Source organism: Aythya fuligula, chromosome 14 (assembly GCF_009819795.1).
Source record: "Aythya fuligula isolate bAytFul2 chromosome 14, bAytFul2.pri, whole genome shotgun sequence".
Classification (NCBI taxonomy): domain Eukaryota; kingdom Metazoa; phylum Chordata; class Aves; order Anseriformes; family Anatidae; genus Aythya; species Aythya fuligula.
Genome location: NC_045572.1, coordinates 1,724,269 through 1,747,336, shown reverse-complemented (window position 1 = coordinate 1,747,336; position 23,068 = coordinate 1,724,269). Strand labels below are relative to the sequence as shown.

The window sequence follows — 23,068 nt, the reverse complement described above, 5'->3', positions numbered from 1 at the left end:
TCTCTGGAGCTTTGCTTTGTATTTTTATGTTCCTCCTCCATGACAGCAGTGCACTGTATTCAAGTCTGCACATTTTCAACAGTAACTCCCAAATCCCTACCCTGGTCAGTATGCAGCAGTATAAGCCTAAATGTCACATCAAAATCTTTTTAGTTTCCATTTATTTTACTTTTCCAGTTCTGGCTTGGAGGTTTTCCTTTTATTGCTAAATTAAAGGATACTACTACCTGCAATCATCTGCAATTTCTATCATATAAACCCAGGAAGTAAAATGATACTATAATCCACTTCCAATCATATTACAACAATCCCCATTAATTTAATCACCTCATAAGAGATGAATTTTTGCTTAAAAACTACCACCTTAGTTGAAAATCTTACTTTGCTGAAAGTCTCACTTGTGTGCTGGGATACAGTATTTTTTCACACATGACTCAGCAACGTACTCACAACCTGTGAACTGTTTCACATTACTCAAATCTCTGCTCAATGCTGAGGTGCAAAAAAAACCACAGCTATAACCCACATAATTTTAAACTCTGAATGCATAAGGGTCTAAAGCTGGATGGTTGAAACTGATTTTCCTAATTAGGGCTGCAGTTTCTCATTAGATCTTTTGGCCAGGTAGGAGGTGATAGTGGCAATTATCTTGATGTAAGTGCAGGTTTTTCTTTTTTCTCCAGATGTCTTTCTTCCAAATGAATCTGGAATTAAATTCAATTGTATGCTGGCTCAATTCCTACAATAACAAAAGTTTTATGATGTAGCTGGAGAGGGGCCTGATTACTTAGATAAAATCACTGCTTAGATCTTGGTTTCTCAACATGAACTGAAAATGAAGACATGCAAATACATTCCAGGACTTTACCATTTAGCTGTACAATAACGTCTTCTGATTTCTTTACCAGGGAATGGGATTTTGTTCCCTGTTTCTGATGCAGCCTTTTTGAATATTTCATTTCTTGCACATAGGGTTTTTTCACTTCATAGTTCCCCTCCTCCTCTCCCTGTCCCGTCAGATCTCTAAAATCCAATACTGTGCTGCTTATTTTCCTTGACAGGCCTCACTACTCATCATCTTGCCTTTTGTAAATAGTATGTTTTTACACTATTCCAGAATCACAAGGAAGACTTGGCAGGAAAAAATCATTTTATGTAGCAGAATATATCTAAAACTTCCAATAAGTTTCATTAATTTCAGGGAACTGATTTGTCAGCTATTCATTTTCTGTGAACCATTTGATACTATATTAATAATGCTACACTATCAACCTCGCATTTAAGTCATCGTATTCAGACTTTCACATTTCTTTTCATAGCATATCCTTTATTCACTTGGAAATAAAATTCTTACAACTTCTCATCAGTTCTTTTAGAGCAAGAATATATTGCTCAAAGTCAAATACATCTGTATCTTTAAAAGTCTGCAGGAAAAAAAAAAAAAAAAAAAAAAAAAAGTGGTCAGTCAGGTAGATTTTGATATACCAGTATTTAACAAGCTATTTCTCATAGAATCATAGAATGGCTTGGATTGGAAGGGACCTTAAAGATTGTCTAACTCCAACCCCACTCCCATAGGTGGGGATGCCACTCACTAGATCAGTTTTGCCAGGGTCCCATCCAGCCTGGTCTTGAACACACCTGGGGATGGGGCATCCACAGCCTCTCTGGGCAACCTGTTCCAGTGTCTCACCACCCTCTGAGTGATGAATTTCTTACTAGCATCTAATCTAAATCTCCCCTCTTTCAGTTTAAAACCATTCCCCCTTGTCCTATCTTTACCTACATGAGTAAAGAGTCCCACTCCATCCTTTTTATAAGAACTCTTTTAAGTATTTAAAGGCTGTAACGAGGTCTCCATGGAGCCTTCTCTTCTCCAGGCTGAACATCCCCAGCCTTTCTTAACAGGAGAGGTGCTCCAGCTCTCTGATCATCTTTGTGGCTCTCCTCTGTATGCGTTTTAACAGGTCCACATCTTTCCTCTGCTGGGGGCCCCAGACCTGGACACAGTACACCAAGTGAAGTGGAGATATTAAAAAAAAATCTGGTGAGAAATATTATCTTATCCTGTGTTATAATACTAAGAAGCTTGCTGTTTGAAGACCTTATATAGCACCAACTATAAATCAGTCAAAGAGAGGTACGTGATTGCTTTTTTATAGTGGCAGATATGATATATCTCAGATTACACATGAATTAACTCTTTTTGGTGAGGTAATTTTGGTCATGTGTCATAATATCTCTCAGAAGAATAAAAGCTTCTAAAAGCTTATTTTTTGTCAAATACCAAGACACTTAGTTAAAGATAAGGTTTTCAGAATGAGGTGGGGGCAGTAGCTACAGATAACAGATAAGAGTTAACTAAGCTGTTTTTTTAATTATTATTATTATTATTTTTTTTTTAATTTTTATTTAGGCTATACACAGTTGTTATAAGTCACAGCCATGAGGCTCTGTTGTCCTGGGACTATTGCTTTCTAATCCTGACCCAGGTTGTCTGCAGCTACACAATGTTTCCACAATCTCTTTGTGGTTTTTGTCCAACAGTCCTTATAGCATAATCCAATCCATCATCTCAGTTTTGTCCTGAGTCCATTCCCTATAGTTAGCCCTCACAACTCAGCAAAAGGAAGAGTGAAACAAAAGCATGTAATTAAAACTTTAGCAAATTAGAGTGTATCAGAAAGAAATTCCAGTTCAAGTAATACTGCACAGAACTGTGTAATTTTTGCCAACATGGTCTGAGACCCAAATTTTTTCAGGCAACCCCATTTTAGTGTTTCTTACAAGTTAAGGATGAGATACCTGGTGATCATATGCTCAGCCACATTAACTTTCATAGTTCAAATGATTTGACTCTACCTAGGTGAACATAGCTTGAAAAACAGGTTTTTAGAAAAATCAGAAGACCTTCAAACCCAATATGCATCTAAGACCATTATCTTAAGAAGCAAGGAGGAAGATGGCAAAATAGAGTAGCAAAGCAGAATGCAGAGCTCTACCTCTATTGTAAGTTGCAATAAGCCTTTTAAAGCCTTTTAGAATCAGGCTTCCAGGATAGGGATGTAATTGATTCACACATATGAATAACTTGCCAGTTTTCTCCATGGGAAATTGGAACTGAGATCTGGGGTTACTCATGGAGTGCTACTCTAAATGCTAGCTCATTTAGAATTGTGGTCACAGTTCAGACCACGGATTTAGAGAGATTCTCCACAGCTGTGCCTGTGTTCACAGTTTGCTCAGCCAATGCATTCACAGCAAATCAGAGGTGTACTCTAGCTGGGTAGAAGAAATGGGGTTGGAAGGTACATCGGCCTCAAAGGTTGTCGTGCCTGTGTCTCAGTGGCACTGTGCAGTTATACTCAAACATGCACTTGGTATTGAAGATACTTAAATATACTAAACAACAATAAACACCAGATCAGAAAAATTACTTTTAGGGTATCTTACACTGTGTTAACAAAATGTTAATAATTACAATTTGACAAATAAGGAAGGTTTTCAGGTTATGTGTACTGTTGCACCACTGAAGTCTATGAAAACAAATTCATAAACTTACTAAATTAAATTTAATCAAAATCACCATACTAGCAGCTGTCAAGTAGTGGAATGTTGTACCTGACCTGAAGTGGATGCCAAACCCCAAGCTTTCCATTTATTTCATCGGGTTTAGTAGGAAAATGTTACCATTTACACTTCTCGAGAGATTATGTAAAATAGCATAATTTGCATGAAGGCTGTTGTGTTAGTAGGTAACTAGACAGTAAAACTTAAGCAAGTACAAATGAACACTGAAGCTAAGGATGAGAGAAGAACCAGCTGAAATTAGGGAGGAAGTTAACACACGTGTGTATTTATATATAATATCTATATCTCTATACTTATAAACTATTAACAGTATTCTAATCAATTGATTACAGGGTTAGTGTTGTTTCATTAGGGTTGACAGAGCCCAAATCATCCCCCTAATCTGAGCTCCAAATATACATATTTAATACTAAGATGTTTTGACCAAAGGATGTTCTACCCTTGGCTAAGTCCCAGAGATGATGCAAATTTGTCTAAGGGTCAGAATGTTTTACATTTCCTCTAATATTAGCCACAGAAAGATCATAGTGTATTTTGTACAGATATACTCTACCACTTTTTCCCTGAGCAAATGAGAAGAAATGGAGGGGGGAAAAGTGTTCTCAAATCACAAAGAATAAGATCTTATATTTACTGAAAAGCAGCCTCACAGTATTGTTCATGGAAGATTCCCATGCCATAAGGCAACTGGTTGTATTTAGTAATCTTCTGCATCAGTAGCTTTGCCTTTTGGGCTCTGAGATTGATTTTCCTTATCTTGGCACATCTTTACACATCTTTACAGCTATGTCCCTTGACCTATTGCACTGCACTTGCCAGTAGTGGCATGAGTAGCAGAAGAAATGCAAGTCAGACTGGTGATTTCTGAGACCTCAGGGCTTGTGGTTTCATGAGTAAACAGAGTTGAGGCATTTATTTTAAAATATATTACAGCTGTGAAGCAGTCACACAAAAAGCAGTTCAAATTTCAGAAACTTTCCTCTTCGTGGAGAAATCCCATGAGTAGGAATGTGTCTACCCTCTACGTGCTCAACTCCTAGTAATTTTGAACATGTTTTAGAATTCTGCTAAAGACTTTATGAACTATGTGAGAGTCATCTGTCTCAACCCACCCGCTTCCCCCCTCCCCCCCCTTTTTTTATTACAGAGACTTGCTGGAATAAAAAAGCCTCCACAAAATGAATTCCCGTTTTATTTAAAATTTCTTAAAACTGTCTTAAGCCACGCTATTCTCTTGTATAGTATTCAGTCATGTGGGGCAATAGCTTCTGTGAGGATTGTTGCCCTGTGTTTGGAGCCACAAGGGGAAACAGGACTGTTTCTTGCAGCCTTATTTTTTTTAATGCTGTCCTTGTGATGATACCACAGAGGCAGCCCCATGCCAGGTTTTAAGATTTTCCACAGAAACCTGTGGCTGGTGTGATCCTGCCCTGTGCTCAGTTACTCCTGTTTGGCTGTGGCTAGGGGAAGCTGGGCGATGCAGGCACTGGTGGCTCAGGCCACTCTGGGCTCCTGGCTACTGCTGAAGCCCTGACCAGACCTGGAGTCACGAAGAAGCAGATCTGACAGCTGTGGCATTGCCTCTTCCCCTCATATACAAATGCATTTGTCCGCTGTTTGCCAACCTTGTTTGACCTGTGTTGCGCTGCTTCACCTTTCACTTTGCAGCCTCCTTGTCTTCAGTTCCTCCTGGTCCTGTATAGGCCAAGTCGTCCCCCCCCTCTCCCCCGAACACTTATGAGAACAATGTGTCCATTGTCCATTCCTATAACTGTGCATAGGGCTAGAACCCTTTGTGTAGTGCTTGAAGTAATGGAGTTGAAATCTCAGACAAGTTTTTCTCTGCTACAGTACAAAAACTAGTAATAATAGAAACAAGGTATATTTTTGGTCTGGGTTTGGGGACAAGGCATATTACAACTCAGTTTCTGCTGTGTTGGTTTTCTGTTCAAGCTGTTGACCTTGAAACAAGTTTTCCTTACTTCACTGATGCACGCTGTCCAGAGGCAGTTATGATGTGAAGTGGATGATTATTTGCACTGACCATGGTTTCAGATACCATCAGCCTTCATATCTTTTAAACATTACTTTCTAAGCTATTGAATATTAGATATAATAAAACAAAATAATAGCTAATAACCCATCTAGCTTGCCTGCTATACAGAGGTATAATTGCCTGTCTGAGATTTTTTAGAGCCAATATTTACCTTTATCACTGGTGTCTCCTGAGACTTATTATTCATGTAATTCCCATTAAGAGGCAGTAGTTTGTTGTCTTACAAGTGTTGTTGCCAAGTACATGGCTTACTAATAAATATGTCAGATCATGCTATATCAGAGAATTATTATTTATCTCTATACATTTATAAATAAATGAATCATGTTTGTTTATAGTCTTCTTTTCACTTAGTTCATGCAGTGGCCAAATGAAATTTCATTTCTTCAGGAGAGCTTCAAGAAATATGACCATATACTACTTTCTACCCTTTGAATCTAAGGCTGTAAAAAAAATAACATTCTTACTTTTTAGAAGTCCTACTTTGCAATGGACTGAGAATGCTCTTTAAGTTGAGGGGAGGGGGGAAGCACTGAACTATAAATGTCAGGTCTAGAATAACGCGAAAGGCCTATTTCACAAAACTGAGTTAACTTGTTACTTCCACTTGTGTTATCAAGGTGTGATGCAGGATGGTGATGATTAACTTGTGTTTCTAATTTGATCTATGGCTCCACAGAGTTTTGTGGCAACCCTCAATATCAGTCTTCCAGTTCTGATTTATAATTTAAAAAAGCTTTGAGAGTGGCATGAACACAACTAGAATTTTTTCTCTTTCAGACACCTGAGACACAGGTTTCTGTGGCATGCCAATGCAGTATTCATGGCACTGGTCCTGTGCCTACCGGAATAAGATTTTTAGCCCATGTACTGGCAAAATACAAACTAAGAAAATCATCAGCTGAACTTGCTGCAATGTCAAATTCTCTGCTTTCTGTTGCTTTCTCTTAAATATTATTTAGCGGCATAGTATGCTTTAAAAGTCATTCTGTGTATGGATAGAAATATGAAGTAAGGTTTTCAAAAGCACCCAATGCTGGTTTTATTCTGCTCTTACCATTTGAAAAGATTTTTGTTGTGTTATATAATCATTTTGCTAGTACAAGACCAAATCTGTCTAAGAGAAATTCTGTCTAGGAAGTGTGTGAAGCTGTCGATAGTCAGTACTAAAGCTGGAACAAACCTCCAAATGTGAATTTCTGGTTTACCAGATTTCTGTAATATCTACAATCATCTTTCTCTTCTGTTTCAATGTTATAAAAACTAATTTGCTCAAAATTTAAACTTCTAATGACAGGAGTTGCAAGCAAAAAATCCTTCCATTGAAGAACCAGAATGGAAGCGGATACTCTCAGCCCTGCTACCTCTCTTGAAAAAGAAGGCCAAGGAAGGTTTGAGGCATTTACAAATAAACATAACCATTGAGATTCAGTAACACAATGACCAGGGAAAAACTCCTTTTCTTTCTTAGAAGTGTGCTATTAAAATCATGGGTGAGAAGCTCTGGAATTATCTTGTGGAACTGCAAAAAGACTTTTCTCTGCTGGGAATCTGGCGGAATATTTTATCTGGCATTTACATATGGATGTAGTAAAATAAGCATATTCAGGTGTGAAAATTCTGGCTTTGCAGCTATCTAAATATACCAATGTATATATATTACTCACAATACACAGTGTATCCTTTTAAACTGTTGAAATAGTTGTGTTCATTTGTTTTCTGTGCCTTGCTGCAGAAGAGACACTTAGGAGAGAAGATAATAGCAAACAAGCTGGTAAACACCCTGATGACCCAAGGACATATTTTGCTTAGTCTAAATTAGCCCAGCTCTTACAAATCAAGCAAAATAGGGAGGAGATGATGGAAATATGCAGAAATCAGCAGGCTGACTTACAGTAGGTGTTGTTTTCAGAATAGCTGTGCATAGCATATTTTTTTTCATCAAAGCTTGCTTTAGCTGTCTGGTATAAATGAAGAAACAAAATCCTATCAAGCCCTTGCTTTTATATTAATCTGCGTATTATTTTGTTGTCTCCATGAGGCTTAGCTGAACATTATGAGTTAAAACAGCTCTAATATGGCAGTATGAAACAATTTTTATGTAAGACTCCCACACTGTTGTGGGATGTACACAATTACCTTTTGGGAACTGTGTCCCTCATATCTCCATGCCTGCTTTAGCCCGCCTGACAGGAAAGAAAGGAAGCTGAATTTCATGGGTAGCTTTTTTGCTTGTATTTAGAGAAACAACATCAAAGTGGGGGGGGGGGGGAGAATCTAAAAGGGCTGCTGAAACTAGTGAAATTGTACCATTTTCATCCAAAAAGTAGGTGGTGTCTTTTGTTGCTTAAAACCTATTCCAAAATGTTACTTAAATGTTGCTTAAATTTTTGCCCCCATGGCTGGTACTAACAATTGGCAGAGATATCTCTACTTCTTTCTCTATTTGTTCTTTCCCTTATTGAAATTGTGCGTTCACTTAAAATGCGCCTTGTCTACTATGATTTTTTTTATGTTTTTGATAGATTTTCTTTTTTAAGAAAAGGTAAATTCATGAAGAAAATAAGGATCTTTCTATTGTAGACTCACTTGTTTTATTTGTGATTTTAGATGACCATGAAATATTTTTTGTTTCATTTTTTTTGATGGAGTTTTTCATATCCTTGTGGAAAACTTGTTACATTAACAAATGTCTACAAGGGAGAAAAAATCCTAGAGGCTTATTTAGAAGTGGTGTTCTGCTGTTGCAAGCAGTAATCAAATAGGAGCTTTAAGTTTTGGTATCTTCTCTGTTTTTAAGCACCTTACATTAATTACCTAGCGGGGGAATGTAAAACAATAATGTAGTAAAGCAATCATGTAGTAAGGATGGTGCTTTCTGGGCAGCAATCAGCAAACTGCTTCTAGCCAAATTCAGTACCATAGTCCTAGTTCAGGTTTTAGGCTTGTACAACTTGAGTTTAATTGTGTCCTTAATATATGAAAGCACTTGGAAAGAAATTTGTCCTATCTGTTTGTACTCAAATGTCCTTGTTTGGAGCCAGCGTTCAGCAAATACATCTTTCCTCCCTTGAGACTACATTTAAAAATCAATGTAATTTGGTCAGTCAGAAGAAGATTTTTAGGGAGGTCACATCTCTAGTTTTTGGGTGAAATTCCTGTAACAGACAGCTGTGCTGCAAGTGTAGAATCTACTCAGAGCATCTTCAAGTGCCCTAAAGCAATTGAATCAAATGAGTTTACCAGCACCTGTGAAGTCATCCTGCCTGTTGGAATGGGCCTGTAGCCTGACTGAATGAGCCTACAGAAACTTGTCATTCAGAGGCTTTTACCTCTCTCATTGTATTGTACAGTTTGTAATCAGATGTAACCTGACAGCAACAGCTTGACAAGCTGATAATACACTTCACTAGCAAAATTCATGTGCTAAGAATGTGAACACATTTATATTTAAGCTGTCTCCTTTATGCATAGTAAGTTTTTTTGTTGTTTTCCCCTTGTGGAAAAGGAAATTCCTATTACCCTATCCCTATTACATCCCTATTACACAAAGTCTGAGATCTTGAGATTTTTTGTCTTTTAAAATGTAGCCAATATTTTTCCAGCCTCTAAGAAAAAGTTAAACTTTCCCCAGTCACACTAATTTATTTGGACAGTCATTTTGATACAAAGCCAAAGCTGAAAGAATTTGTCTCATTATTCGCTCCCTGAAGCCTGCATGCCCCATTTTCTGACTGTTAGTGTTTCATAAGCTTTTATTATTTGCCATATTGGTGGAGAATACGAGGAGTTAAAGAGAAAACAGTTTTTCTCAGGTTACCCATCTGTCAATCCAAGCAAACTAATATAATTAGCATTTTTTTTTGTGGTTTTCTTTGACACTCCGAATATTAAAAATCCCATCAAAACATCAGAGTTCTTTGCCTTTGTTAAACCTGTCAATAGGTGTGGCTTATGCACATGCATTTCTGTGACTAAGACTGTATAAAGTATGGCTGCCCTTTGACACTGACTGCTTGGGCTGTTGAACCAAATGGCTACCAGGTTGCTGATGGATGCTTCAGCTAAGCACAGGTATGCACTCTGACAGCAAGTGAAACACTTATTCCCTCAGCCAGACTTGTTCAGCCTGCTGTACTAGTGTGGCATTAAGTGTAGCACACCAAATTACTACTTGAGATTCTGATAATGTGATCAACCCCTGAAGATCAAGACAAGTAGAATGTACATCAAAAGAGGTTTATTTCTGTAACCTAATGATTAGGTTATCCTGGCCTGTGGACATGGTCTCCTTCATCATCTCTCCATTTCCACGAGAGGTGGCTTATGACTGAGAGAAAAAACATTTTATCCTCTGCCAAAAAATAAGGTTACAGAAGGAGGCACCAGCAGATTTCAAATTGAGCTAATCTTGTTCTCCCACATTTTTTCAGTAGCTTCCCAGAAAAAATAGAGGATTTTCCCCTATTGATGTAATATCATAGAGCAATGCCACGTCGGGGTGTCATTCTGGACTGTCTGGTGACTGAATTTGCCATCTGGCAGAGCTGTTTTTCCACTCCGTGAGGCTGAATGGTGCTATATGTTTTTCTGAGTCAAGTCCCGTTTCATCTTTGTATTTTTCACTCATTTTACTCAAGTTCTGTCCAAGAATGTCTGAGCGGTGATAAAGGAGGTGGGGGAGTCTTCATGTATGCTCTGCATCTGGCATGTGAACATAGGAGGTGGATGTTCGGTGTCACTTGCCACTTCCCTACTCCTCCAGAAAATTCTGTGTGGGTTTCCATAGGGATTCAGCTCTGCATAGTTAGGAGGAGGCAAGGAACAGGGATTCTGACTGCATAATTCTCTTTTCTCAAAATAGAGGAAACCAGAATAATTTATATATATATATATATATATATATGTATATATATATATATATATATATTTATTTATTTTTTGAGTGAGCACATATTAATGCTATCTTTCCTTCTACTTTGGTAAGTTGCTTTGTGAGACTTAGTTTCTTAAGAGTGCTGTAAATCACAGAATCACAGAATCACAGAATTTTCTAGGTTGGAAGAGACCTCAAGGTCATCGAGTCCAACCTCCAACCTAACGCTAACAGCCCTCCACTAAACCATATCCCTAAGCTCTACATCTAAACGTCTTTTGAAGACTTCCAAGGATGGTGACTCCACCACTTCCCTGGGCAGCCTGTTCCAGTGCCTCACAACCCTTTCAGTGAAGAAGTTCTTCCTAACATCTAGCCTAAAACTCCCCTGGCTCAACTTAAACCCATTCCCCCTAAATATTGTTATATATATTTATGAGAGTCTTTCCTGCTTTGGATCCTTTGTAAAATGCCTGCCACTGGTTGTTTTTCTTCCTCTACATAAGAGCATGAGGCTTGCTCCCAGGAATTTTCCCAAGAAAACTTGAGGGCTGAGTGCACTTGAATGACTTTTCCTGTATCTGTATTCTTCTATGTGGAAAATAAAGACTTGAGTATTTTTAAACTATACATGCTCATGTCTAAATGCTATCCCCATAACTCATTAAATAAGTGAAATAGTGTTATTTTATACCACCTGAGGTCCTGTCCTAACAGTCTTTCTTAGACCTTAGATCCATATTTATATGACATCTATAATAAAAAGGTCCACATCTTTACTAATGGTCTATCAGCCAGTTTAGGTGGGAGAGATCATATTTTATTCTCTTCCTACCACATATCATATTCATTTTGTGGTACTAAACCTCACCAATTGTTCATCAGATTCAATTTATTGCTTTACTGGAAATACATTATGTAGACTGAACAATATTTTTTTGAAAGTCAAATCAGATTTTGGAAATATTCCCGTTGAAAACACTGAACAGAAAATTACAACCATTAAACTGCATTCATGACAAAAAATCCACAAAAAGTTTTTTGAATGAATAGCAGTTTATAAAGCAATGCGTTGCAAAAAGCAGTAACTAAAGAAAACCAAAGTAAAACATTCACTTTCATTATTGAACATTTTTAGCTTTATTATTATAATAGAATTACAGTCTGACATAAAATAAAGAGCTTTTGCTAAACTCTGTAAAGCAATACATGCTTCTGCCATAAACAACCTCTATTAGATTTAGGTTTTATTGCCACATCACTGCACTGAGGTGCAATAAACATTCAATGTCATCTTTTTAAAATTATCCCAGGAGTAAACAGAAACTGTCCTCTATAAGAGTGTATCATTATTTTCAAGGAAGACTTACTATTATTACATGGTTTAGCAAAGCACTGTAAAAAAGCTACATTGAATACCTTATCTTTGATAAACTCTGCAATCAAGTTTGTACAGTATAATACTATTGGCATAGACTAACAAACTAAGAGGTGATATTATGCAGTCATTGCATAGCAAAAAGCAGACTAGTTAAGTAATATTCACATCTAATGTGCAAAATGCAGACCAAAAGGTAGCTATGAATTACTAGAAGGATAAAATGCCATAAATGAACACACTAGTTTAACGCCAAAAATAACAAGATAAACAAGTACACTGAAGTTAAAGAGCCATAGTTTATTTTTTCTATACATATATCTACACATGATACCAGAAGATGAAAACATCCCCTTTTAATAAGATCCAATCAGATATCTTATCAAGTTTAGACAGGACTAGATGTTAGACAGTGAAGCGTTAAAAAGAATCAAAAAAATAAATAAATAAATAAATAAAACATTAACTATTTCTTTTTTTTTTAACATAGAGAATGTCAACTTTCTGATTTATTGAGAAAGTTTATAAAACATTGCCTGAAACACGCCTATGAAATTTGATTTTCATTCGCAGTTTCTCTGGAGGTCCATGTAGTATTGTTTTAAAATTCATTCTGTACCATGTATTATGGTTTTTGAATTGATGCTTGCACCATCATTCTTCCCATCTCTTTGAAAAATCTTTATCTGAAATTTTATTTCTAAGAATCAGCAATAGCGATACTGTCTAGATTTTTTTAAGGGAGCACAGTACCTGTAAAATGGACATCTTGTATTTAAAGCCCTTACATATTGTTCCTACAAATATATTGCTACAGTAAAAATGAAATGTTATAAGTTTACTCAATAAAATCTATTTTCCTGTACATTCTTTTGTGTATGACTTCTGTTTTTGTATTTAATGCTACATATATTACATCACTTATTGTAACAGTTATGTATCAGCAAATATAGCAGTAATATACAGATGAACTTCTGTCTTAATATTTCACCATTTTTAACCTAGCAAATATAATCCCTTCCTTTATTATTTATGCATGACCTGAGCAGACCAGTTGTTAATCTAATAGTAAACATCAGATGACATTGTCAAATTGCAAACTACTGTACACTTAACCACTTTACAAATGGAATTAATTCCAAGCACTTTCTATGTATTTTTTTATGCTTTCCAGTACCAATACTTTTTTCTTCATCTAGGCTCTAAATATGTTTTATTGAGTGTTAAGTAACATATTAAGAGCTAAGAGGTGAATCCTAAACAATGTTTTAAGATCAAAAGTTTAAAAAAGTAAAAAAAAAAAAAAAAAAAAAAAATTACAATCTCATGCTGCATATTTACATATATTATTTAAATACTATATTCTGTCTTTCTGCTATCCATAAATTTCAATCTAAACCTTTTTTAATGTATCATTTTATAAAAGAATACATTCAACATCTAGAGCTTGCGACTTTTTTTTAACTCTCTAAAACATAATGATGAATAAAACCTATCTGTAAAAGCATCCAGGATTTGTTTGGATTACACAGGAGATAGAGGGGACTTGGGATATGCACTTGATTGTGCAACTCTTTTTAAATCTATTCTAGTGACAACTCAATGCTTAGAACAAGACTTCAGTAAAACAGCAGATTAAAGCATTTGTTACCATTAGATCTTATGTGCTATACAGTGATAAACTGTACCTACAGTGAATAATTTCCCTTTTTTTTTAAAGATCATTTAATATTATAAATCAGGTGGTTTGGAGTATAGAAGGGACAAAGGATTAAGAAAATAACATTTTATGTTATTTCGGCAAGGACGTGGCAAATGGGAAGCTTTACATCCTTGAAGATTATAAACAGCAGTTGAATGGTACAGCATAGTATATGCAACATGGACTTTGTAATACTATCCTGCTCCTCACAATCCATTGAATAAAAATATCTTTTTCATGTCCATATACAGTATCTCCTGGGGACAGTCAGTACTTAAGGTATCTAAAATGCTTTCCTTTTTTATTATTAGATCTTTCCCTTTTTAGGAATCAGTTTGTTAAATTATATAGCATGTATCGTTCTCTCCCTTGGACACAGGGTTTTTACGTATACGGATATATTTTACTTCTGGTTAAACGAAGAATCCTTTATTTTCTTTAAGACAGAAGCAATGAAGCAAATGGGAATTACTGTATGTGAAAACTGGAAGCAATTCCCAGAGCAAAAGACAAAACAGAGCTAGATGAATAAATGAGGTTATTGGTGGGGAGTTGGGGCTTTTAACTGGGGCTCCCGGTTTAAATAGGTAGCCCAGTAGACTAAATTAAAGATTCCAAAAAGCAATGGGAAGGCTATTCTTGATAGTCGATCAATTTTGCTGACGCTGTTAAAAGTTTTCTTGGGTTCTGCAGGTTTTGTTTCTGTCTTAACTTCTTTGGGCTCTATTGTTGCACTTTTAGCAATGGTTGCCAGCCCAGGGTCCCTTGCAATATTAGGGGTGTAGCTTGTAGCTGCAGCTGTGTATGTGTTGTTTTTCTTAATGAGAGGATCCTTCACTTTCTTTGGCTGAAGAAAGAAGAAAATATTTTATTTGTACTGTTTTCTCAATAGATAACAAACTGAAAAAGCACCATGAGCTTTTGCAACAAAAGAAGAAGTTTATACCACAAATTGTGATAGGCTCTAAGGAAGAAGCTAGTATTTGGGCACATAACTCATGCAAAATATTTAGATGAAGATATGGACAAAATCATCAGTCTGGATTACTTGTATTAGTTAAACCAACATATGTGATTGATAAACTATAATAAGGACTTGTACTGATAGCTAGGCTTACTAATACACAAAATTACCTTTAATGGTAATTAGCAGTGATGATCGACTCAGAATTCAACACTGCCTTAATCAAACAAACTTGACCAGGCCAAAAGCTTTAAAAGACACTTAGTTTTTAAATGTAGCTTTTCAATGTTTAAACAAATAATGTTTTTTATAACGCATTCTCACACAGTTCATACATAAAAATACGCAATACAAATATAATGTGATCATGCACTAAAAGAATGAATTATTTAGGAATAGGTAAATCTACTGGTCTTTTTACACTAAGGATACATGCCAGAAGCATATGAATTAAGGAAAACAAAATTGAAGTTCATGTTTGAGTGTTACAACTGGTTCCTAATGGATGAAATGTCATTCTGAATATAGGGCCCTAAATAGCTGTTCAATTTTTTAGTGTGGTATAGACCCAGTACACCTACCTGTATTGCTAAAGCAATAACATATTGAAAAGCTTTCAGTGGTGAACTATTGGAAAGAGTATCTAGATTGTCAAATGGGTCCTTGTGTTTTCCAGTATTTTAGTTAGGAGAGAAAAAAAAAGTCTTGTGTGGGGATGTCAGCTGGAATTCAACTGTCCAGGTTGCAGACAGTCTGAACCCTTCTTCCAGCACTGCACAAGGATAAATATAAAGAGATATACTAGATGGATAAGGAGGTGTATAAAAAAGCACCATTTACGAGGAAACAGATAAAAAAAAAAAAAAAAAAGACTAGAGGGAGCTTAGAAAATCATTAGGCATTGTTTGCTCCAAAAGGCTAAAGCAAATGTTGATCATTTAGTCCTCTAGAAGGTAAATAATAATGCTATGGATAAAGAGAAACAGCCACATGTGATTTTTTTTTTTTTTTATTACATTTCACTAAACAGCAAGCATAATTCTGTTTTCAACTTGCACCTATCCCAGGGAGGGAGTGTTAGTTTTTTTTTTTGTTTCACTAGTTATAACAGATCAACTATAGATTTATAGCTGTATAAACAAGCCAGTAGTTGGCTTTAGTATAAAAAAAAAAATCTTGTTCAAGTGGTGAACGTTTAAGGAAGCAGAAGCGTTCCTTCAGGACACTTGAGAGTATGCAGAAAAGCTACAAACGCATCCAGACAAGTGGAGAGAGGCTTGTAGAAGCATCATATAGAGTCCTGCACAGGAAGGAAACATAAGCTGAATATTGCGTATTTAGTGTTGTTTTTTTGTTTGTTTGTTTGTTTTGCTTTGTTTTGTTTTCCCAAAAATAATAGTTTTATTTGAAACAAATGAAGTGGCTGGTAATAGTAACTTATGCTACCAGGTAGGCTATGTTCAAAAGTCAATATTTAATATTCAATTATTATGTTTTATTAATACCACCTATTTTATTAAAAAATAGATATCATGAAGATAGGGGCAAAAAAGAAGCAAATAAATTACTTTCAGTAAAGTAAAAAAGTTCATCAATAACTGAAAACTCAATATTAACAAATTGTCATGAAGCTCAATACTATACTTTTAAGTTACTTCACTTTGTTCCGCAGTACTTTTACGTTTGTTCTCATCTTGTAAATGTCTTAATTTTATTTCTGTTCTCGCATTGAGAGTCTTATGCGACTAAAATAGGGGAAAAAAAAGATAAAGAATATTTATATATAGGCATACATTCCTGAATTAAACACATATATTCACATACCAATGACTAACATCTGCTCCTTCAAATATTTATTCTGCTGAATCTCTAATCTGTGAATGTTCATAATAAGTAATTAGGAAAGTTAAAAGTCTCTTTCAAGATCTCTTAAAAAAAAAAAAAAATCAAAATGAGCTTCCTCACAGAAGGAGGTCATGTGATATTTCATAGAAAATCAGAAACTTTCTCTTTCATCCTGTACGCACCCTCAACAGTTTGATGCATATGTGATTTACAGACAGTCTAATCCCATACCAAAGGAGTCAATGTGATGTCCTTCATTTCCTTGAGGAATGTGTGGAACAGGATTACAGAATGACAGTCAGTGCTTCCCCAAGAACAATTCAATTTCTCCTATATGCTAAGAATTAGGAATAACATTTTTCTGTTAATAGGGAAAAAATAGGAGGCAAAGGAAATAAAAGGCTCGGTAATGATCATGGTTACACGGTAACTCTCTTGAAGTTTAAGTTGGGGAGCCACACAATTTGAAAACTCTCAAGTACTGCAGTCACAAGATTTTCTTTTACGTATATATTGAGGCATGAACATTTTCTCTTGATAAAATATTAGAGAACGAATTGCCTTCCCTTTAAAGAAAAAAAAAAAAAAAGTGTCTTCTTCCTGCTTATCTGCACAAGTCAAAATCCCAGAGCCTGTTTGCAAAAATGTTTTTTTCTCTATGAAAAATCAGAGACTATGCAAATTTTTTATGATAATAATAGCACTAAATATCATCCAGAGAAGAAGACTGCGTATTGAGGTACTCAGTGTCTAAGCAATTATTCTGTGTGTGTGTGTAGAAATGCTGTGTGGGTGAACATGAGGAAACTTTTAGAATAACTATTTAAATTGTACAGGAGCTCTAATAGGCTAAAATATACGGAGATCATGCATGACATAATATGACCTGTTGGAATTAAGTGGTGTTACCTTTTCAGGAACGACACTTTTGCCATCCCATGCATAACCTCTCTTTGTGAAGTAGTTCACTGTTGCAAATTCGATGAGTGCAGAAAACACGAAGGCATAACAAACCGCTATAAACCAATCCATAGCAGTGGCATAGGCCACCTTAGGTAGTGAATTCCTTGCACTAATGCTCAACGTAGTCATTGTTAGGACAGTTGTTACTCCTGAAAAACAAACAGTTTTTAGGTCTTTATATGAGTGGCTATGTTTTGAGTTTCAATTCTCAACTACCACAATAGAAGTGAAACCCGTATTTCTACCCCTAATTTTTGTAGACCTCTACACTTAAATTCACTTAAAATCAAATTTCAATTTCTGTGGAAGTTGCAGGTTCTTTGTAACATCTCTTCTATACCTTTTGTTCTTTGACATTGTTTTAGTACAATGGTATTTTTTTTAAATGGGGATAGAAATAATATTTTGCATTTTGGACTGGATGCTACTTTATGCTTCATGGAATTTGAGGAATTATTGTCGCTGTTCCTTATCCAAGCCCTGTGAATTGCACTGCAGATTTAATTATTTCATATTTTTAGTTCTTTCTTGCAACAGTTCTAGGATAATAAGATATAAATATTGAAAACCTATTGTTTTCATGTTACTCAGCCTGATTAATGGTAGTTTATGTAGCATATGTTCCTTCAAACCTATACTCAAACATACTAAGCTTTATGTGATATATTCCATATATTTAAGTTGATGGTTTTAGAGATCTGTCCTTTTATTTACTGATTCACTGAAAATAGCAAAGAACTTATATAAGAACAGTAACAATGCTTTTGTATTTCTGATATCCGCTTGTCCCATTGCTGCTGACACTTTTTTCCTTAGCTGGCCATGGAGCTTTCAGTGAGTGGCAGGGCTGTGTTGAACTCATTCTGCCTACAGCAGCTTGAAAAAAATCTACAAGCGTAGGCTAGATGTTTACATCAAATCGTATGTCCACAAGTTACCTTGACAACTGCAGTGTCACATATTGAATGTGCTTTGCTGGTACATCTTCACTGCACTGAGTATTATTGAAAACATGCAGTGGTATAAAACAGGGCAAATAATGAACAATGTATTTATGTACTGGTGTAAAGAACTTGAATTTTTAGTGCCTAGTGAGGAAGCAGTTTCTTTCCCCAAGAGACAACCTAATCTCATCTTTGACTCATTATTAGTGAGCTTATATTTCTCTTATGTAGTAGCCAAGCAGGTTTTATAATTTATATGGTCTGTGCTAGTAAGAGTGGGCTAAAATATCTAAGCTGTGCTTCTGTATGTATACATACATGCAAAATATTGTGACATTTTTTCAGTCATTAGGAAATGAAAAAACCTATCTTGTTATGTTACAATAAAACAAACACAACACTATTTACTAAATAGTGCCTTCTAAGAGGAAAATTTTGAGATATCTCAAGATAACAGCTGCAACGTCATACAGTATTATTTACTATTCATTATGAGACTAGAAAATTTTGTTCTCCATCTAGGGACAATGAAGTATGGCATTGCAAAATGCTGATCTGACATTTATTTTTAAATGGCATATGCAAAGAGAGATAAAATAGTTACAACTTCAATAGCTTTGAGTACAGAGGCTCATAAAAGTCCCAGATTAGTTATCAGTGATAAAACTTCTGAACTAATTTTAGACATTAAATCATATTACGTAAATCAAATTTAATTTTCTTGTGCTTTAAACCATTCTTTTGTAAATGCAGATCCATACATCTACAGAAAGTCTTTACTTGGTTCATGAGGTCTAAGGTTATGCAAGTTATGAATTATTTCCAGAGGCTTTGGGAAACTAAAGCAAAACTATGAAGAGAGCAAGAGAAAGGTCAATACATGTAAAAGCAACTCTTGTTCAACAATAGCTGAACAGTGTCTACATGTTTCTCAACATCAGGCCTTGTTATTCTCTCCAGTTTTGCTGTGTACACTGTAAATACATAAACTCTTTTCAGCAAAGGAGAAGGGCCCATGGCATCTTGCCCCAGCACTGTCCCAAGGCAGGGAAATGGGTCTAAAACCCCACTTGGCTGTGTGTTTTTCCACCTCCTCTGCCAAAGATATTCAGGCCTCCCACAAAAAGACTAGGTCACATTTCAAAAATCTTAGGTTCTATTTTCCTTAACCAGATTTGTTATATATACATATAGATGTATATATACATGTGTGTATATATATATATATATTTTTTTTTTAATTTATTTTTTAACCATGTGCTTGACTTGGAATAATAGCTTCAAAAAACATGCTAGTTGTTTTTTTTGTTTGTTTTGTTTTTTCCTAATTTTAAAATAAGTGTTTACAGGCAGCAGTTAAAACACTAGGGACCAACTGTATAAACTTAGAATCCCTCAGACTTCCTCCTTACTGCATTCATTAAGTGCATCTTTTCACTGCTATAAACCCAATAGATGATCTCTGATTTCAATAGGAGACAGCAGCCTACAAAAGGTGTTTTCAAGATACGAATTTTCAAAGGACTAACACCCATTGATTAAAACTTTTTGACAATCCCCGCCATGAAAGCCATTGCCATTTATCAGAAATTTTTTATTCATATATTTATTGTTTTGGAAAAGTAGAACTGGAATAGATTGTTTGAGATATTTTCAGGTCTGTTTTTACAGTCAGTTTAAAAGCTTTGGAACTTGTATCAGCTTCTGATGCATCTTCACAATGGAACACGTTAACTGTTGTGTACTGCACTGTGTACAGACTCCTGCTGTTCTCCAATATCACATTACACATAACCAGTTTTATCACAAAATTTCTTAAAATTATCTGGCATGTGATTGCCAAGGAGTTTATAGATCTTTCTTACCAAATACAGTTCTTGCTGGAACAGATTCTCTGTTAAGCCAGAAGGACACCTGTGACAGTATCACTGTCATGATGCATGGCAGGTAAGTCTGAATGACAAAGTAACCAATCTTTCTTTTCAAATGAAAATGTGTAGTCATAACAACATATTCTCCTAAAAAACAAAAAACAAAACAAAACCAACCAACCAAACAAACAAAACAGAAAAAACATTAAAGCTTTTATAAATAAACAAATTACAAGACCTTATAGGAACTCATTATATATATCTAATTTTATATAGTTATATAGTTATATAGTTATAACTACATAGTTATACAGTTATATAACTTTCATCGTAATCACTACTGTTATAAAAATAAGACCTCAGATCAAATTGGGTCAGCTCTGAAGAAAATATTTAATAATAAAAGTTCCCCCATTTAATAATAAAGTTCCACTAATAATACAAAACTAGACAGTTCTGGGAAATGCTAATTAAATTACCATCCTTTTCATCTTCTTCACTGAGTACTGAATAAAAGTCTGCATTAACTGGTGGCTGTTTAGGCCTCTTCTGAAAGGTTTTATTCCATTAGAAGATGGAAACACACTGTAACATACACATGTAATCATCAAACAATGACTGAATGGAGACAGGAAGTCAGAAATGTTTCAGTAGGGCCAAGCTGTAGTTGTAATTGTTGATGTGATTATGTTTGTATTATCACTGTTAGTGCTTTATCTGCTGTGAAGATTAAGCATCCCTATACCACTAATTCAGTACCTTACTAAATTAATATTCTCTCCCATAGTAAATGGCCAACACAAGAATAATGTATAATATTTTCATTACCGGTAACTTTTAAGGTGCTGTAAGAATATATGATCTGGGTATTCCAATTACATACAAAAGGCATCTTAAGTATTTATATAACTATATAAATCATTTCTTCCAGAGGACAGCAAATATTTACAGATATTGACAACATCATTGAAAACAGATTTTGAGAAACAGTATATAGACTGCAAAACATATACTTGTGACATATTGTTCACCGAAGATTGATTCTTTATTCAATAGACATTAGCTTAGGAAAGAAACAGGTGGAAATGTGACTGGATGAAAACCTCTGCCTAGATTAGAGATGATGTGAAATTGCCATTTCACACTCTCTGGAAAAAGACTGTTGCACTTGTACAGAAGAAGAGACTGGAAAGAGACTGTTGTATTTGTACAGGAAAAGCTTAAATTGGATTGAAAAACTATGTCTAGACATTGACTGCTTATGTACTAAGCATGTCAAATGCCCTTTTCTTTAATTCAGAGTGTAAAAGAACATTCAGTTGAACAATATTTCTCAATATATAACCCTGAGGAAATCTTATTTATAAGACATGACAATATTCCCTGTATGTTTTAATATAAAATAGAAGTCAGTAGCAAAGGACAGAAAAGAGAACCAATTAAAAATTGAGAGCTAGAGCAAAGGACATACAAGGAAAATCTTCTTTCAGAAAATAGGACTTCAGGAACAGCATGGGGGGCATTGACTTGATTTTTACCCATTATTCTGTAACTTTCACCAGAACAACCAGTAACAGAGATTATAATTTTCTGAAGGGTGCCAGTCTTAGCTAGAAAAAACAATAATTAAATTTCATCTGCTCTGATATGTCATGGGAAACTATTTTAATGCAATCAGATATAAAATGTTCACAATGATGTGTCAGAATTAATTCAGTGATTATAGCTGGTGAGCTAAGAATATAGAGTGAATACACCACTCTGCTCTGAAGCTTTACTTAGCTGCTTAAATTATGAAATTATTTTTAACCCCTGGAAAATGAGAACAAGATTCGAAGCATGAAGGCAATTTAAAAGACAGGGACTACTCTCATCTGTTAAGAAAATAGTTCTGAGCTAGAAGTCAGTTAAAGGTAATGTCATGAGCATCTCAGGCAAAACATAGACCTAGAATAATTCTTACAGTTTAGTTATAAGTCAAAAACATTTTTGTAGGTCTCCAAAATACCAGTGGACTGGAGTCATTTATTAGAATATAATAGATTTTTAATGGGACTTACTTAAATAACTATAAGAGATTAAAACACTCCAGTTATTTATGGAATCTTCAGTTTCCCATATTTTGTCTTTAATTAAAATATATGGCCACGTGACCACTACTGACCACTGTCCAACTTTCAACCAATTCCTCTTCCACTCAGAGAGATGTGGGGTTGCTCAGCCTGGAGAAGAGAAGCCTCTGGGAAGACCTCATTGAAGCCTTTCAATACTTGAAAGGGGGCTTATAAAAAGGATGGAGGATCCTCTTTACTCAGATAGATAATGAAAGGACAAGGGGGAATGGTCTTAAGAGGTCTTAAACTAAGAGATTAGACATTAGGAGAAAATTTTTCATTGTAGAAGCAGCGAGGCATGGGAACAGGTTGCCCAGAGAAGTTGTGGATGCCCTGTCCCTGGAGGTGTTCAAGGCAAGGCTGGATGGGAGCCTTGGGCAACCTGAGGGGGGCTGGAGCTAGATGATCTTTAAGGTCCCTTCCAACCTGAGGCATTCTATGATGTGTGAATAACTAGATTGTAAAAGCATTTTAGTATTTGAAAGACTATCTTGAAGACAACAACAATTGCAGATCTCTTTTCATGAAAAAAAATCAGATTGTATTTATCTTGTTCTAGACCCCGAACAAGAAAAAAAGACCCTTTTGTCAGATGAGTCAATCTCCATCCCTCTAAAAACAGGGAGGGATTTCACAGTTTTCATTACGTATGTCATGTCTTAAAACAGAGATGATCAGAGGATAAAGATGTGCTGGAGGATTGTGTTGAGATAGCTGCCCAGCTATCTGAATGTGAAGAAAGGCCATTACCCACTTCTGACCCC

At 35.5% G+C, this 23,068-nt stretch overlaps 1 protein-coding gene across 3 annotated transcripts in view; it reads right to left on the bottom strand.

Annotated features, from left to right (window-relative positions):
- Positions 1–13,271: 13,271 nt before the first annotated feature.
- Positions 13,272–23,068, bottom strand: part of GABRA1 (gamma-aminobutyric acid type A receptor subunit alpha1) — a 42,566-nt gene continuing 32,769 nt past the window's right edge. The window contains exons 8-10 of one of the 3 annotated variants that reach the window (XM_032197237.1): positions 20,185–20,337; positions 17,322–17,524; positions 13,272–14,450 (exon numbers count right to left, since the gene is read on the bottom strand). In XM_032197237.1, the coding sequence (XP_032053128.1) occupies positions 14,142–14,450; positions 17,322–17,524; positions 20,185–20,337 (665 nt within the window). In that variant the 3' untranslated portion in view covers positions 13,272–14,141. Of the gene's footprint in view, positions 14,451–16,178; positions 16,313–17,321; positions 17,525–20,184; positions 20,338–23,068 lie in introns of those variants that run through there. The other 2 variants (XM_032197236.1, XM_032197235.1) reach the window with 2 other exon arrangements.